The 14,519-nt window shown below is 42.0% G+C and overlaps 1 protein-coding gene across 2 annotated transcripts in view; it reads left to right on the forward strand.

Annotated features, from left to right (window-relative positions):
- NCOR1 (nuclear receptor corepressor 1) overlaps positions 1-14,085 on the forward strand; it is a 59,148-nt gene extending 45,063 nt beyond the window's left edge. For both annotated transcript variants that reach the window (XM_050322083.1, XM_050322082.1), the window contains exons 31-47: positions 466-722; positions 860-1,220; positions 1,653-1,877; positions 2,792-3,001; positions 3,628-3,777; positions 4,316-4,483; positions 4,926-5,091; positions 5,366-5,862; positions 6,297-6,425; positions 6,974-7,131; positions 7,357-7,580; positions 8,012-8,149; positions 9,215-9,357; positions 9,920-9,973; positions 10,315-10,536; positions 10,829-11,011; positions 11,206-14,085. In XM_050322083.1, the coding sequence (XP_050178040.1) occupies positions 466-722; positions 860-1,220; positions 1,653-1,877; positions 2,792-3,001; positions 3,628-3,777; positions 4,316-4,483; positions 4,926-5,091; positions 5,366-5,862; positions 6,297-6,425; positions 6,974-7,131; positions 7,357-7,580; positions 8,012-8,149; positions 9,215-9,357; positions 9,920-9,973; positions 10,315-10,536; positions 10,829-11,011; positions 11,206-11,393 (3,473 nt within the window). In that variant the 3' untranslated portion in view covers positions 11,394-14,085. The remainder of the gene's footprint in view (positions 1-465; positions 723-859; positions 1,221-1,652; positions 1,878-2,791; positions 3,002-3,627; positions 3,778-4,315; positions 4,484-4,925; positions 5,092-5,365; positions 5,863-6,296; positions 6,426-6,973; positions 7,132-7,356; positions 7,581-8,011; positions 8,150-9,214; positions 9,358-9,919; positions 9,974-10,314; positions 10,537-10,828; positions 11,012-11,205) is intronic.
- The last annotated feature ends 434 nt before the right edge of the window (positions 14,086-14,519 follow it).

Below are 14,519 nucleotides of genomic sequence, written 5' to 3' on the forward strand. Positions count from 1 at the left end.
ATTTCTGAACCTTCAAACTGTTATTACCAGTGGTAGCTGTGTTAAAGGTCGAGATCATTTTATGAAACATGTTATCAGAGTATAAATCAGCAGCTTTCTGATATGTTGTGTTCAAAACTAGTGTGTAAATACAGCTTTTCGTTTCTTTTTTGAAAATAGAGCTTTTCAATGTGAATCCTTGGTAACTGGCACTTTTTCAAATGAACACTAACAGTTCCCTAGACCTCTGAAGATGTATGCTACTTCTTTTATTTCAGCATCTGAAATAACTTGGGGTGCTTTCAGTAATATATTGAATATTTGTTTAGTATTGGTTTTGTGGTGATTTTTTTAGTCTTCAGGGACTATTGTCATAGACTACAGCAAAAATTCCAGCTTTATGACATGTAGTTAGTCACTCTGCTTGTGAAAAAAGAGATTAATGGCTGTTAACACCATTAATGTGACCCTTTCTTTCTATAAAAGGCACACCAAGAGCAACAGCTGAAAGTTTTGAAGAAGGTTTGAAGTACCCTAAGCAGATAAAGAGAGAGTCACCACCCATAAGGACGTTTGAAGGAGCCATTACGAAGGGGAAACCGTATGATGGGGTCACCACTATAAAGGAAATGGGTCGTTCCATCCATGAAATCCCAAGACAGGACCTGTTAAGCCAAGAGAGTCGCAAGACTCCTGAAATGGTGCAGACAGCCAGGCCAATCATTGAAGGCTCCATATCTCAGGTGAGTCCAAACAGCACTGCTGGACTTGTGCAGTCACTCACAGGCTCGGTGGAGAATCGGCTCCGGCCCTGGGGGTTTTAGCACAAGTGAAACATTGACAGGATAACTTTACCTGACCTTTTATCTCCTCTCCTCAGGGCACACCCATCAAATATGAAAGCAACTCTGGCCAGTCTGCCATCAAACACAATGTAAAATCTTTAATCACTGGACCAAGCAAGCTGCCCCGTGGAATGCCCCAGCTGGAAATGGTGCCAGAGAACGTGAAGGTGGTGGAGCGAGGCAAATACGAAGATGTGAAGTCCGGGGACGCCGTCCGCTCCCGTCACACGTCAGTCGTCAGCTCTGGCCCCTCTGTCCTCAGGTCAACCCTTCATGAAACTCCCAAATCACAGCTGAGCCCTGGGATTTATGATGATACAAATGCTCGGAGGACACCTGTGAACTATCAGAGTCCCATGTCCAGGAGTTCACCTATGATGAACAGAGTTAGCGAGGGTATGTTTTTCCTATCCAGAGTAAGACAAAAAGGTTTATTATTTTAATTTTAAACTGCTTTATGAGGTCTGTTCTTCTTTCTTTTATTCCAATGGCTTCTCTCAATTTGGAAGGTAGCTGGAGTGAATTTTAAAAAGCTGTTAATTGAAATAAAATGAAAATCTGCCTTATTGTAATGCAGAGGTGGGAAGGCAATTCAATCTCAATTTTCATTTGATTATGGATCACAAGGGTAATGATTTAAGAGCAGAAGCTGTTCCTGAATTTTAGAGGTGTCTACATGATGAAAATAATATGGTGAAGTGTAAGATTGTTATTGTATCAGATCATAGGGTACTCGAGAATGTTCCTTGGGAGCCAGTGTATACCTACAGCTGAATTTTCAATGGAAAAATAGACATTTTATTAATTTGAGTTTTTCACTGCTTTTAGCTGGAATATCTTCTGGGAAGTCAGCAAACCACGAAAGGAAGAACACACTCACTCCAACCCAGAGGGAGAGTGTGCCAGCAAAATCTCCAGTCCCAGGGGTTGATCCTGTAGTGGCTCACAGTCCTTTTGACCCTCATCACAGAGGAGCAACTCCTGAAGTTTATAGGGGTCACCTCCCTCCTCATTTAGATCCTGCTATGCCATTTCACAGGGCTCTCGATCCTGGTAAGCACATTTGTGTTGGGGTTTTTTTTAGTTTTAGAAATATTGTGAGCTTTGATGCTTTTAAAAGGCGATTATCAATGGTCAGATATCATTTCAATGTAAATATATATTGTTGTGGTTTGATATCTAACCAGGAAACTTAGTAGAATAGTATTGTAGAATATTGGAACTTCCTTTCAGAGCTGCCAACTTGCTTCTGTTTTGTTAAAAAGTTCAGACAATATTTTTAGATAAGTCCTTGTGAAATACATTAAAAGCTCTCAGGAAAGCTATGCAAAGAAGGATATGGAAGAGGCTACAGAAGTAAAGAATAGAATTATATAGAATTAGTGTAATTCTATATAATTATATCTAGACATTTATTCTGTGTAAGTCCTCTATTCCTGACTGTGATTCATTCTCACAGAGGAATTATCAGGTTATCCCTGATGATGTTAAATACAATAGACTTCCGTTTAATCTATCCATCAGTTTATTCTGTGAGGTATTTTAACCTTCTTTAGGTATTTCAGCCCTTTATATCTTCAGAATGTCAGGATTTATATTTTTAATAAAATCTCTTCTCTGATATATCTCTCCAGTCTGGATTATTTAGCATTTTCTGTCTGTGCATAAATTCACTAAACCATCACTATTAAAATGCTGTTTTAATTTACTTGGCACTGGCTAGAGAGACTTGACAGCACTTGTCATTGAAGCTTTATAAACACCTGAAAGTTCCATTTGATGGAGAATCACATGAGATGAGCTCAGTTAGTTAACACTTGGCGCTACCAACACCAAGGTCACAGTTCAGTCCCCTGTAGGAGCCGTTCACTTGAGAGTTGGACTCAATCCTTGTGGGTCCCTTCTAACTCAGACTGTTCTGTGATCCTGCTTCCTAAATCTTCTCCTCTCCCCTCTGTCCCCCCCAGCTGCTGCTGCTTACCTGTTCCAGAGGCAGCTCTCGCCCACCCCGGGCTACCCGAGCCAGTACCAGCTGTACGCGATGGAGAACACGCGGCAGACCATCCTCAACGACTACATCACCTCCCAGCAGATGCAGGTCAACCTTCGGCCCGATGTCACCAGGGGGCTGTCTCCCAGAGAGCAAACTTTAGCTCTCCCCTATGCAGGAGCGAGAGGTGGGCCTTGTCTTTAGCTGTAACTTCTTTAGAAGGTGTTTGGGGTGTGCTCTGTGGGGGTTGAATGCACGCACACAGGTGCAGATGTGTAGATGTGTTACGTGTGTGACAACTCCTTTGCAAACTGCCTTCCCTGGATAGAAAGGAAAACTGTGTCTGTAACCACCACTGTTAAGGGAAAGGCTGTAAGACTTGAAGTGTTCAAGATCCAGTGATCAGAAGCATATTCAGCTCATCTTCAGACTTCAGAAAAGAGAATTATATCAAAATGAGAACTTCGAAAAGAAAACAAAAGCAACAGCCTAAAGAGTAATGTTTGTGAAAACTATGCTGATGGTTTGATTTTTGGGGTAATACCCAAAATTGCTAAAATATAGAATTACTGAGTAGAGGTGAAGCATATTTTCTTGAAGAGCAATTAAAGGGAGTACTACAAATGCAAATATCTGACTCAGTATGTTCCTAAATTGCTGACTACCAGATCTAAGAGTTTATAACCAGCTGGAATATAGTTCTACAATTGCCTTGTTCTTATATCTTTTCACTCATATCCATTGCTGACTGTTACCAATGCACAGAACATAAAACCTTGAGTGGCCGTTCTGACGTGTGTCATCTCCCGACAGGAATCATTGACCTGAACAATATGGCCCCCACTATCTTAGTGCCTCATCCTGGAGGAACAAGCACCCCACCCATGGAGAGAATCACGTATATCCCTGGCACCCAGCTTACCTTCCCTCCCAGGCCTTACAATCCTGCTTCTCTGTCACCAGGTAAGAGCCCTCATGGTTTGGTGACTTCTCTAATTGTCTGACACGCTGAGATAATTGACCATCTTTATTCAGCTTTCACTAATGGCCATGTTTTGATGTTTCCTCAGGCAATGCTTTTTGCATGCACTTCTCACTTGGATAGCAAAGGTTTTTTGATGATATCCTGTATAGTTACAGTAGGAGTGCTGTCAAATTCAGAATTTGCCTCATTCTGTCAGGTCCTTATTTATAGTAATTTGATTGGGATTTCATTAACCTCATTGTACATGTGCTGAAGGGTGGAATTTGGGTCTATAAGCTGTCTAGTTTCTAATAGCATAGAAACTACTTTAGCAAATACCTGTTGAGCCTTCCACTGTTGCTGGATGTTAAGCTTTTGTCTTCCTAGATAAGGGATGGTCTTGAGTGGAATGAAAATGTATGTGGGAAATTTTGCAGTAGGTGGATGGCAGAGTACGTTGGCAAGTGTTAACATCAAATCGTGCTTCACTTATGCATCTTTGTTTTGTTACTTCATTTTACTTTGTGGACCTTCCAGGACACCCCACACACCTGGCAGCTTCGGCAGCTGCAAATGCTGAAAGGGAACGGGAAAGGGAGAGGGAGAAGGAACGGGAAAGGGAGAGGGAACGGGAGCGAGAGCGGGAACGAGAACGAGAGAGGGAGAGAATAACTTCAGTCCCTGCTGAACTTTATCTCCGACCAGGTCAGTGCACATGTGATCAGTTGTCTTGTAGAACTGTAACTGCTCGTTTTCTGTAGCCACTCTTGTGAACAGCAGCTTTGTAACACTCAGCTCTGCACTTACTCCAGGCAGGTTCCTGTTACCCAGCAGTTCTGGTCACAGCTGCAGATTCTTCAAGTACCAGGCTTCTTGATCTTTCCCTCAGAGTTTCCCTAGTACCTCAAGTACTTCCCTAGTTCCTATGGAAGGAGTGAATCCCAGTTATCACTGGCACAGCTTGCATGTCATTTAGAGCATTGTAAACACAATGCTACCATTTGAACCTTCATACATTCCACCACATCCAGAGATGGTGGAGATAACTGGGAAGGAACGTGGAGGATACAGCACTGATACATAGTTCTGCATTGTTATAAGAATAATCCATATATCTTTATTTTGTCCCCTCCACTGTGTTGTGCAGGTACAGAGCAGCCTGGCAGACCCGGCAGTCACGGATATGTTCGGTCCCCGTCCCCGTCAGTGCGAACCCAGGAAAACATCCTGCAGCAAAGGCCCAGTATTTTCCAAGGAACCAACGGGACAAGTGTAATCACCCCTCTGGATCCTGCTGCTCAGCTACGTATCATGTATGTGTTATAAGTTACTGTTGCAGAGATACCTGTTCCAATATTTGAGCTTATTAAAAGCTGCCTTTAGCCTGAGGAAAATACTACAGGGTTAGGGATATCCCACTCTCTGATGGCTCTTGGATTTATCAGAAATGATCCAGTGCTTTTTCACCAGTCCATTTGGGAGAGAAAGGAGGGTCACTAAAGCTCTATTTTATTGTATGTATGCACGACCTGGCTCTAGTTCTTTGTTCCCTGTGATGTAATTCAGACTATTCAATGTTTCCAACAGGCAGCTCACCCCCGGGGCTCCCTCAATTACTCAAGGTTTACCAGCTTCCCGTTACAACACCGCTGCTGACGCCCTGGCAGCTCTGGTAGATGCTGCAGCCTCTGCTCCTCAGATGGAAGTTGCCAAAGTGAAAGAGAACAAGCACGAGGGAACCAGGATAGAAGAGAACATGGGACGCCGGTCAGCTGTGGTCACTGACCAGCAGCAGATGGAGCAGAAGACACTGGAGGTAGAAAAGAGGCCTGTCCAGTGCCCCTATACATCTGCAAATTATTCTGGTGGCAAGTCCCAGGGACAGTCTTCATCAGTAGTCTATTCAGAGGCTGGTAAAGAGAAAGGACCTCCTCCTAAATCCAGGTACGAGGAAGAGCTGAGAACTCGAGGAAAGACCACAATTACTGCTGCTAACTTCATAGATGTGATCATCACTCGACAGATTGCTTCAGACAAGGATGCACGAGATAGGGGCTCTCAAAGTTCAGATTCTTCCAGTAGTTGTACGTATCTTAGTCACTATCTACTTCTTTGCTGTCTGTCTTAGCCCTTTAGGGAAATAAGATGTGAAATGATTCGGATGTTTAATGATAAAATATCCAGCTCTGCACAGTAGAAACACTTCATAGACAAACAGTTTTTGCAAAAAGTGACTGGAGACTCTTGCAAAATAAGAGTTGTTTGCTTTATTCAGATTCCATGCTGCAGCATGAAATGCAGGATCGTAAGAGTAACCTTATCAGAAGTCAGGAAACTGAAAATTATTTGGTTTATGTTTTATGCAAGTATTTGTATCACCATGATTATCCTGAGAAAAAGACAGTGTTTTGACTTTCATTCACTGGTGCCATTTCACTGGAAGCACCAGTGTTGTGTGGGCAACAAAACATTTCTGTGATATTTACCCCTTATTCCACAACCTTTGCTTGACATTCAGTATCCTCCCACCGGTATGAAGCTCCTGGAGATGCCATTGAGGTGATTAGCCCTGCAAATTCCCCTGTACCTGCTCAAGAAAAGCTACAGCCCTATCAACAAGAGGCACCTAAACCAAGCCAGGCAGAGAGTGAGTTTATCTGCATATGCAAATATTCTCTCAGTTACCTTTCTTCTATTTACCAGCTCCACGAATTCATAAATAATTAAAGTATCTTTTATCTATTATTCAGTATTATCTTTAATTATATATCTTATTATCTATTATTTTATCTATTTAAAATATCAAAGTGACAGTATACCATATTTTTCTTGTTGGAAATATGTTGTTGCAGTGAAAAACTTGAGCAAATGCCTTGGAACTGACACATTAAACAGAGCTCCTTTACAGGATGACTGATTTAATAAGAAATTTTCAATATATTCTTTAAAATTAATGCCCGGTGGTGTTGATGGCCACAATTTTTTACCTGTTGGTGATGCTCAAAGTATTGCAGTTGAGAAATGAGCTGAAATTCACCTGCATTGGGGCATGAAGTTTCATTTTATAAATTGTAGGACCTGTGTATGAAGGGGGAAAAGGCGGTTCTCGAAAAGGATACCTAAAATCTAAATTTTCTAAGCATGGAAGTTTCAAACCTTGAAGCTTAACAGACTGACCTTCTCTTTTTGAACCAGCTGACCCAAACAGGCCGTATGAGGGGCCAATTCACCGCTACAGGACCCAACAGGAACCCCCTTCACCCCAACAACCTCCACCTCCCTCCTCCCAGGCAGAAGGGATGGCACACGTGCCCAGGACCCACCGGCTCATCACCCTTGCTGATCACATCTGTGTAGGTTTATTTGCTTGCATCTTGTCAGATGGGAAAAGTTTTGTATTTTGATTAAGTAAACACGTGTTTGGGACTTCATTCTCTAATTATCAGTTTTACTTGAGGGTATTATAAAACCTTAAGTCTGGATTTATAACCCCATTTGTTGCAGTCAGTGTAGTTCAGGAATATCTACTCTCTGGCCTGACCAAGTTCTCTTTTTTTCTTTTTTTTGGTGACATTCAGCAAATTATTACACAAGACTTTGCAAGAAACCAAGCAGCTTCTCAGGCCTCTTTGCAGCCTCCCACCACTACATTCCAGAATTCCACCCCTGCTCCAGCACCTGTTTCCAGCCGGGCAAAGACGTCGAATCGCTACAGCCCCGAGGCACAGCCACAGTCTGTCCACCACCAGCGGCCAGGGGCCAGAGTGTCACCTGAGAACCTGTCTGACAAGGCCAGGGGAAGGTAATGCATGTCTTCAGTTTGACTGCAACTTTAATTAATGCCCACATATGGTATTTATATAAAAAAGTGCATTAATCTTGATGTAGATCAGAAGTAAAGGTGCGCTTTTGGTCTTATTTTTAGACAACATCTGTCTCATACTGTTTTTGACAATAGCTTGGCTCCAAAACATAACTTATAACTGTTTTCCCCTCACCACTTCTGCTTAATTTCCAGTCTTTAGAGGGGTGAAGATGTTTTAATTCCTTAAAACTTACCAGAGTCATTATGGACAACTCACAGTCATTTTTTTGAGGTCACCAAGCAGACTAAAGCATGTAACATATAACTAGACATAACTAGTTGTGGAGCAACTGGAAAGCAATTACATGAGTTAACTACTGCTGTACATGCCTTAAGAGTACTTTCCTGTCTCTGAATTGTGGATGCAGGCCTGGAAAATCTCCAGAGAGGACTCACGTCTCTTCAGAGCCCTACGAGCCAATCTCGCCACCTCAGGTCCCGGTTGTCCATGAGAAACAGGAAAACGTTCTTCTGCTTTCCCAAAGAACTGAGCCTACTGAACAGAGGTAGGTGTAAAACTGACTTTAAAACCATTATTCTGGATCTCTGTGCTGCAAACAGTGCCTTTATTAAAGAGCAGTTTAAGTGATCTTCCTCGGGTACCACAGGCAAGTCGTTAATCACAGTTGATCCTTTTGCACTAACATCCAAAACCTGCTATTTGGGAGGTGCTTTGGGAAGGCTGAGTGAAAGGTCATCATCTGTTCATATTCTGTCTTCAGTTTCTTGGTGCAAACAGTGTGTTCTGTGTCATATCTGACAGAAGATGTTAGAACAAAGCTCTTCATGGGTATCAGTTCTATAAAACTAGAGTGGTTTTTGAGAAAGGTCCATTTCCTACAATTTTTATAACGATAATTCAGTCTTCTCCTGCCTGATTGGCATCTTGGATACTGTCCTGGTGGAGAGGGGAGGAACCCAGGCTTCCAGCACTCCTGATCCTGGAGCAGTTAATCAGTTGAAACATCCCTAAGCTAAGGAGCTTCACCTCTGGGAGGTGTGGAGTGTCAGGAGGTCCCTGTCCCAGGGCTGTTTGTCACTGCCAGATCTGCAGCTGCCCAGGATCCCTGGCACACTGGCAGTGCTGGTGTCTGCAAACCTGTGGCAGATGAACTTTGCAGGGGGTGCTCCTGCCATTTGCTCTGCTCCTCTGAGGAAGGAGCAGCACCCAATGTCCTCATTTAAGGCTCATGGTGACACTGATTCAGTTTTTCCTGGGTTTTTTCCCCCCTCCACTCAGCAGTTGCTGGCAGGGTTGTTACAGTCCATGATGGAGCTTAGCTAAGATCACAGGGATTTTTGGGAACATGACTGCACTTTTTAGAAATGTAAGGATTTTGGGCTCTTTTTTGCTTTATTTTAGATTATTTTTTAATTGAAGTATGACTTGTTTGTTGGTTTGCTTTGGTTTTTTTTTTTAATTAAAGCTTATTTGCCAGATTAATTACTGCTGCTTCAACAAACTCCATTATCATTGAGCACCACAGTGTTCATGCAATGTTAGTGCTTTCTGCCTGACTGCTTTTGGAAAGATTGAAATGTACATCTTGGATGTTCTGTCTCCTTGGCAGGACTGACTCTCGCTCTCCAGGCAGTATCAGTTACCTGCCTTCGTTTTTCACCAAACTTGAGAACACTTCACCCATGGTAAAATCCAAGAAACAGGAGATATTTCGAAAGCTCAACTCATCTGGTGGAGGTGACTCTGACATGGGTACGCAGGACTTGCCTTTTCACGCCAGTTTTCCAGCTCATGCTTTCTCTGACTGCCATCCACAGATGTCCTGACTTAAAAATATTTCAAATAATATGAATTAATCTAAATCTATTAACATAAAATGCATATAATAATTTATGACCAATAGAATCAGAATATTATTCGATTTTTTTAAATGCTGCTGTATGTAGGACTGTCACAATCTTTTTAACACTTGAGAGATGAAAAACCATTAATTAATGAGAAAGTTGTTAAAACCTGTCATCATTCTAATTAACTGTAATTGTCTGTAGTTTGCTTCATATCAACATTAACTGTTATAAGTTTTCCTTTTTGGAAAGCTGTCTGCAAACTGAATGGTTTGTGTTTTCTTGGCCCTTATGATTATGTCTGTTAAATGACATTTTAATATAGTTTCAGGAATGGACACTGGCATGGTGGAATATGATACTAGAACTATATTTTTAGGGGTTTTTTTCTTGTGCAGTAGAGCTAGAGGTGGTAACTTAGTGATCATCAGTACTGAAAAATTCAGTGAAATGTTGTGTTTTAATTGCAGCAACTGCTCAGCCAGGGACTGAAATATTCAATTTGCCAGCAGTCACTACCTCAGGTAAGTTTTTGGGTAAAAGAAACAACATGTGCTTCAGAAAAAGTAAACTAATGTAATATCTTGAATTTATACTCTTTGGGGAGTCCAGTAAATGAGGGAGATGAGGAAAATGTAAAAGCTAATATCCTACATGAAAACTGGTTTCCTGCATTGTAGAGAAAAGCAAAATGACCAAACTTTCAGAAAATATTTAAATGGGAACTTAAGCAAGGATGGTTTGTTTGTTTTTTCCCCACTTTTCTGCCTCTCTCTAAAATCTTTCCCCACACCCCTTTGTAATTTCTCTGAGACCTTTTTTGCCTCCCTTCCCACCTTTTTCCCTTTTTTCTTTTCTCTCCCAGGTGCAGTCAGTTCGAGGGGTCATTCCTTTGCAGATCCTGCCAGTAATCTGGGTCTGGAAGACATAATTAGGAAAGCATTGATGGGAAACTTCGATGACAAGAGCGAGGAACACGGCGTTGTAATGTCCCAATCCATCGCGGTCGCCCCGGGCACCTCCGGGGCCGCGGTACCGGCGAGCAACGAGACACGGAGGGAAGAAGCCAATCCATCACCAAATTCAGGTGAGGTGTTACTGCAACTCCTAAATATCCCATGGTCTTCAAATAAATAAATCAAGGGTGTGAGTAAATTTGGTGTCACTGAAAAGCACTGTCTTTTCTCTGGAAGTGATAGAGGGGGTGTTTGCATCCCCTCTGCGGTCCTGGGTTTTCAGGAGGATGAACCTGTGATGACACTGATGGAACAGGGTGTATTGGACACCTGGAGCTTCTCAGTGCTGCATGATAGCTTAGAGAAACAAACACACAGAGGCTAAAATGCAGTTTTTGTGAAATGTGTGCCTTCTGTTCCCAGGAGGGGGAGTCAGCAAGCAGAAGCTCATCGGCAAGTCCAACAGCAGGAAGTCGAAGTCTCCGATTCCTGGACAGGGATATTTGGGAACTGAAAGACCTTCCTCTGTCTCATCTGTACATTCAGAAGGGGACTACCACAGACAGACTCCAGTGTGGGCCTGGGAAGACAGGCCTTCATCAACAGGTGAGGAATGGGGTTCTTTCAAACTTCCCAAACGAGATGAAGCGTTTGTAGAAAGCTCAGATGCCGACCCACTGTAACACTGGGTATTGGCTTATACAGTGCATGAGGATTTTCTGATAGCTGTCACAACCAAAACCAGCCTGGCTTTACACAGGTCTCTCAGCCCAGCTCCTGTTTTTGCCTTTTTGATGCAGGTTCCACCCAGTTCCCGTACAACCCGCTGACCATGAGGATGCTCAGCAGCACCCCCCCAACATCCATCGCCTGTGCCCCCCCGGCCATGAGCCAAGCAACCACTCACCAACAGAACAGGATCTGGGAGCGAGAGCCTGCACCACTGCTTTCAGCACAATACGAGACTCTGTCTGACAGTGATGACTGAACTATGCAGATTAATTTTTTTTTCTTCTTTTTTTTTTTTTTTTTTAATTTGCGGGTCAAAAAAAAAGAAATCTATTTTTGACTTGTGCCCACAGAGACTTTCCAAGAGAGCAAGGGCCACACAATGAAGAATTGCTGGAGAGTCCGTTCGATGCCTTCTGCACAGGCTGTGTGTTGGAGGATTGTGGTCGAGAAGGTTGACTTACTAAAGATAAATATGTAAAGAGTTTTTAAAAATGTTGGACTATTCCTGCTCTACATCTATTTGTAAAGAAAACCATAATGTCTTTTAAATCATTCTTCTGTAAATAGAGAGTACTTTTTGCAGTGTTTTTTCCCTTGCTATAGTATCTGGTGTACTTATGTTCAAATCATTGCCTAAACTTTGGGGGTCATTTTGTAATTTTTTTTAAGCATTTTCTCCAGTGTAGAATACTCTTCATAACCCTAGCCTCCCTCTCAGCCTAGCCTAACCAGAACCCCAGCCTCCCAACCATCATTGCCCATTTAATGCCGTGCCACTTCCTGCAGGCATTGTGCTTTTATATATATATTTTTTTTTTCCCTAGACACACTCTTTCAGTGGTGTTCAAGCTCTTGTGAAAATGTTGATTTTTAAGACTGACCCCTTAGTGAATTCTGTACATTAACATAGTCCGGTTCGCTGGAATAAGATGATATATTTCTTTTTGAATTTGAAATTCTGCCACATTGTAAATTTTTGGTGCAGTTGGTTTTCTTTAGCAACACTGCAGAAATATTATTGCATGGGTATGTTATGGCTCATTTTTAAAAGGTTAAAGAAACAAAAAGAACAGCTTCTGGAGGCATACCTCACTGTTATGCACACTGGGAATTTTAACTGTGCCCCAAAAGCCTATCTTAGTGTTTTCTGTTTCTGCATTGTATGCAGTCAAAACAGGCTACTAAATTTTACTGTCATATTTAAACCACAGCAAATGGTTTTTCTGAAGAGGCTCTGGGTGGGTTGATAAATCCTTTAAGAAGAAAAACCTCTACATCCCAAGTTTAAATAAAACAAAGTGCTTTTATAGAATAATCGAGCAACACACGAGTCAGCTATTTGGCTTCTGTTACAACCAGTTTGAAATAGGTACTGTGACTTTTACCTTCCTCCAGCCTGATTTTAAAGTCTTTATGTAATAATTATTTTGAAGTCTGTGTCCCAGTCCCTGTCCCTGTAAGCAAGCTTTTGGTGGAAGTCCTTACAAATGCTTGGCTTAACTCCTGAAGTGTGCAATACTTGTTAAGGGTGATTTTTATTTTGAAATTGTATATGGTACTAGGAGAGTCTCCTTAATCATTCAGTGCTTGCTCTGGTATGCTTGTAGCTCATGGTCACACACATCTGGTCAGTGATGTCACGGAGTGTCCCGACATCCATCTCCAGGAGCATCTTATTTTATGCTGCACTGACCTCAGGGAGTGAACTGAACTCTTCTGGGGTAGAAGGACTGATTTACAGATAGCACTGAGCTGGGGGGGGTGGCGTGGTCTGTCAGATTCCAAACTGCTTTTACATCTCATTGATCAGCAGAGCCTTTGCCTTGAAGTTCTTTTCCAGTGAAAATATCTGGACTTTACGGCTGTGTTTGTGACCCGTGGTGTGGAAGGTGTAGTGCATTGTGTAACCAGCCATGAGAGCTCTGCATCCTGTGGAGGGACTGTGATGGTCCAGTTACAAACAGGAAGAAGCACAGAACTATTCATCAACAGCAAATTTGTTTTCAGTCCTTTTTAAGGAAGGCCTTTTTGCCCCAAGTGTGGGAAACAAACAAAAAAAAAAAATCCAAAGGAACTCATTTGGAAACTTGACACTGTGTTGAAAAGACAGAATTATTTTGCTACCTTTTTTAAACACTGCATCAGAGTAGATCCTTTGGCAGTCTTAAATCTCCTTGCAGTCTTTCTCTAAGAAAGATTTCTCTCATCCTCCCATCCTTTACCCTTCTGGCTTGAAGCAGTGAAGTTTTCATCCTGTTTGTAGACCTGTGCTCTTATTTTAACTCTCTTTTTTGTTCCCACAGCAACATGTACTGGAAAACGAGTTGATCTGCCCTTTTTGTAGATTTAAATTTGGAGTGGAGAGTTAAGTTCCATTCTTAAGCTCACTTGTTCTCACTTTCTTAGTGTAACAAATACAATGTGAAAGAGGCATGTACAGACAAATGTCTTTGCTACCTGTACAGTAAGTATGGCATGTTCATTGCAAAGCTTCATGTTACTGCTGCAGCAGCAGCAAGATATCCAAAGTAGGATAGTCACCTTCTCCTAAGATACAGCTTGAGTGGCATTTGCACATAAAATGTTGCTGCTTTTTTGTTTGTTATCCGAGTTTTAACTTCTCCAGTGTAAAAAAAAAAAACCTCTCCAGAGCCTAAGTTAGGGTTTACCACAATTCCAGTAATCTTCAAGTATGGAATTACATCTGCCCTGTTCCAAACAGGAAGGTGTTTGTAAGTCATGTTTACAAAGTGTAGTTTACTACAAATTTTTACCTGATTTCTGATCAGCGCTTTCACAATGCTTTCATCTTGATATGGTTCGTGATTCTGATATGAAATCATTTAAGACTTGAAAAACCCATGCATCATAATTTCCACACAATGTCTTCAGTAGACAGTGACTTCTGGATTCAGACCAATCAATAAAGGGGATCAGTTCTCCACTTGCTTTTCCTGTGTCTCCCTCTTGTTTTGCAGCATCAAGCCAGACCCTGCCCTCAGGGGTGCTGCAGGGCTCCCACTTAACACTGCTGCTGTCCCAGGGCTGCCACTTCAGAACTAAAACCAGAACTTTAAAGGTTGGCTTTGATGTGTCAGAGCTTTTCTGTCAAGTACAGTCATATTTTTACTTCCTAGCTTGCTGAGAACAAAGATGTACATGACTGAAGTTTTTTCAGCTTCAGTGGACTTTACTCCAGAAAACCCACACGCCTTAGCTCAAAGTTCAGCAGAGCTGAAGCTGCTACTGGCAGTGAACTAAAAATGATGCATTTAACACTGAAGGTTGTCCCAGCCAGCTGAAGTTCTGACAACTGAGAGGTTAAAATTATGCTTGGTTATTGACAGTACTAATTAATTGTGCCACCCTAACTGAATAGGGA

This window comes from Myiozetetes cayanensis, unplaced genomic scaffold (assembly GCF_022539395.1).
Source record: "Myiozetetes cayanensis isolate MyiCay16 unplaced genomic scaffold, myiCay2020 scf27, whole genome shotgun sequence".
NCBI lineage: Eukaryota > Metazoa > Chordata > Aves > Passeriformes > Tyrannidae > Myiozetetes > Myiozetetes cayanensis.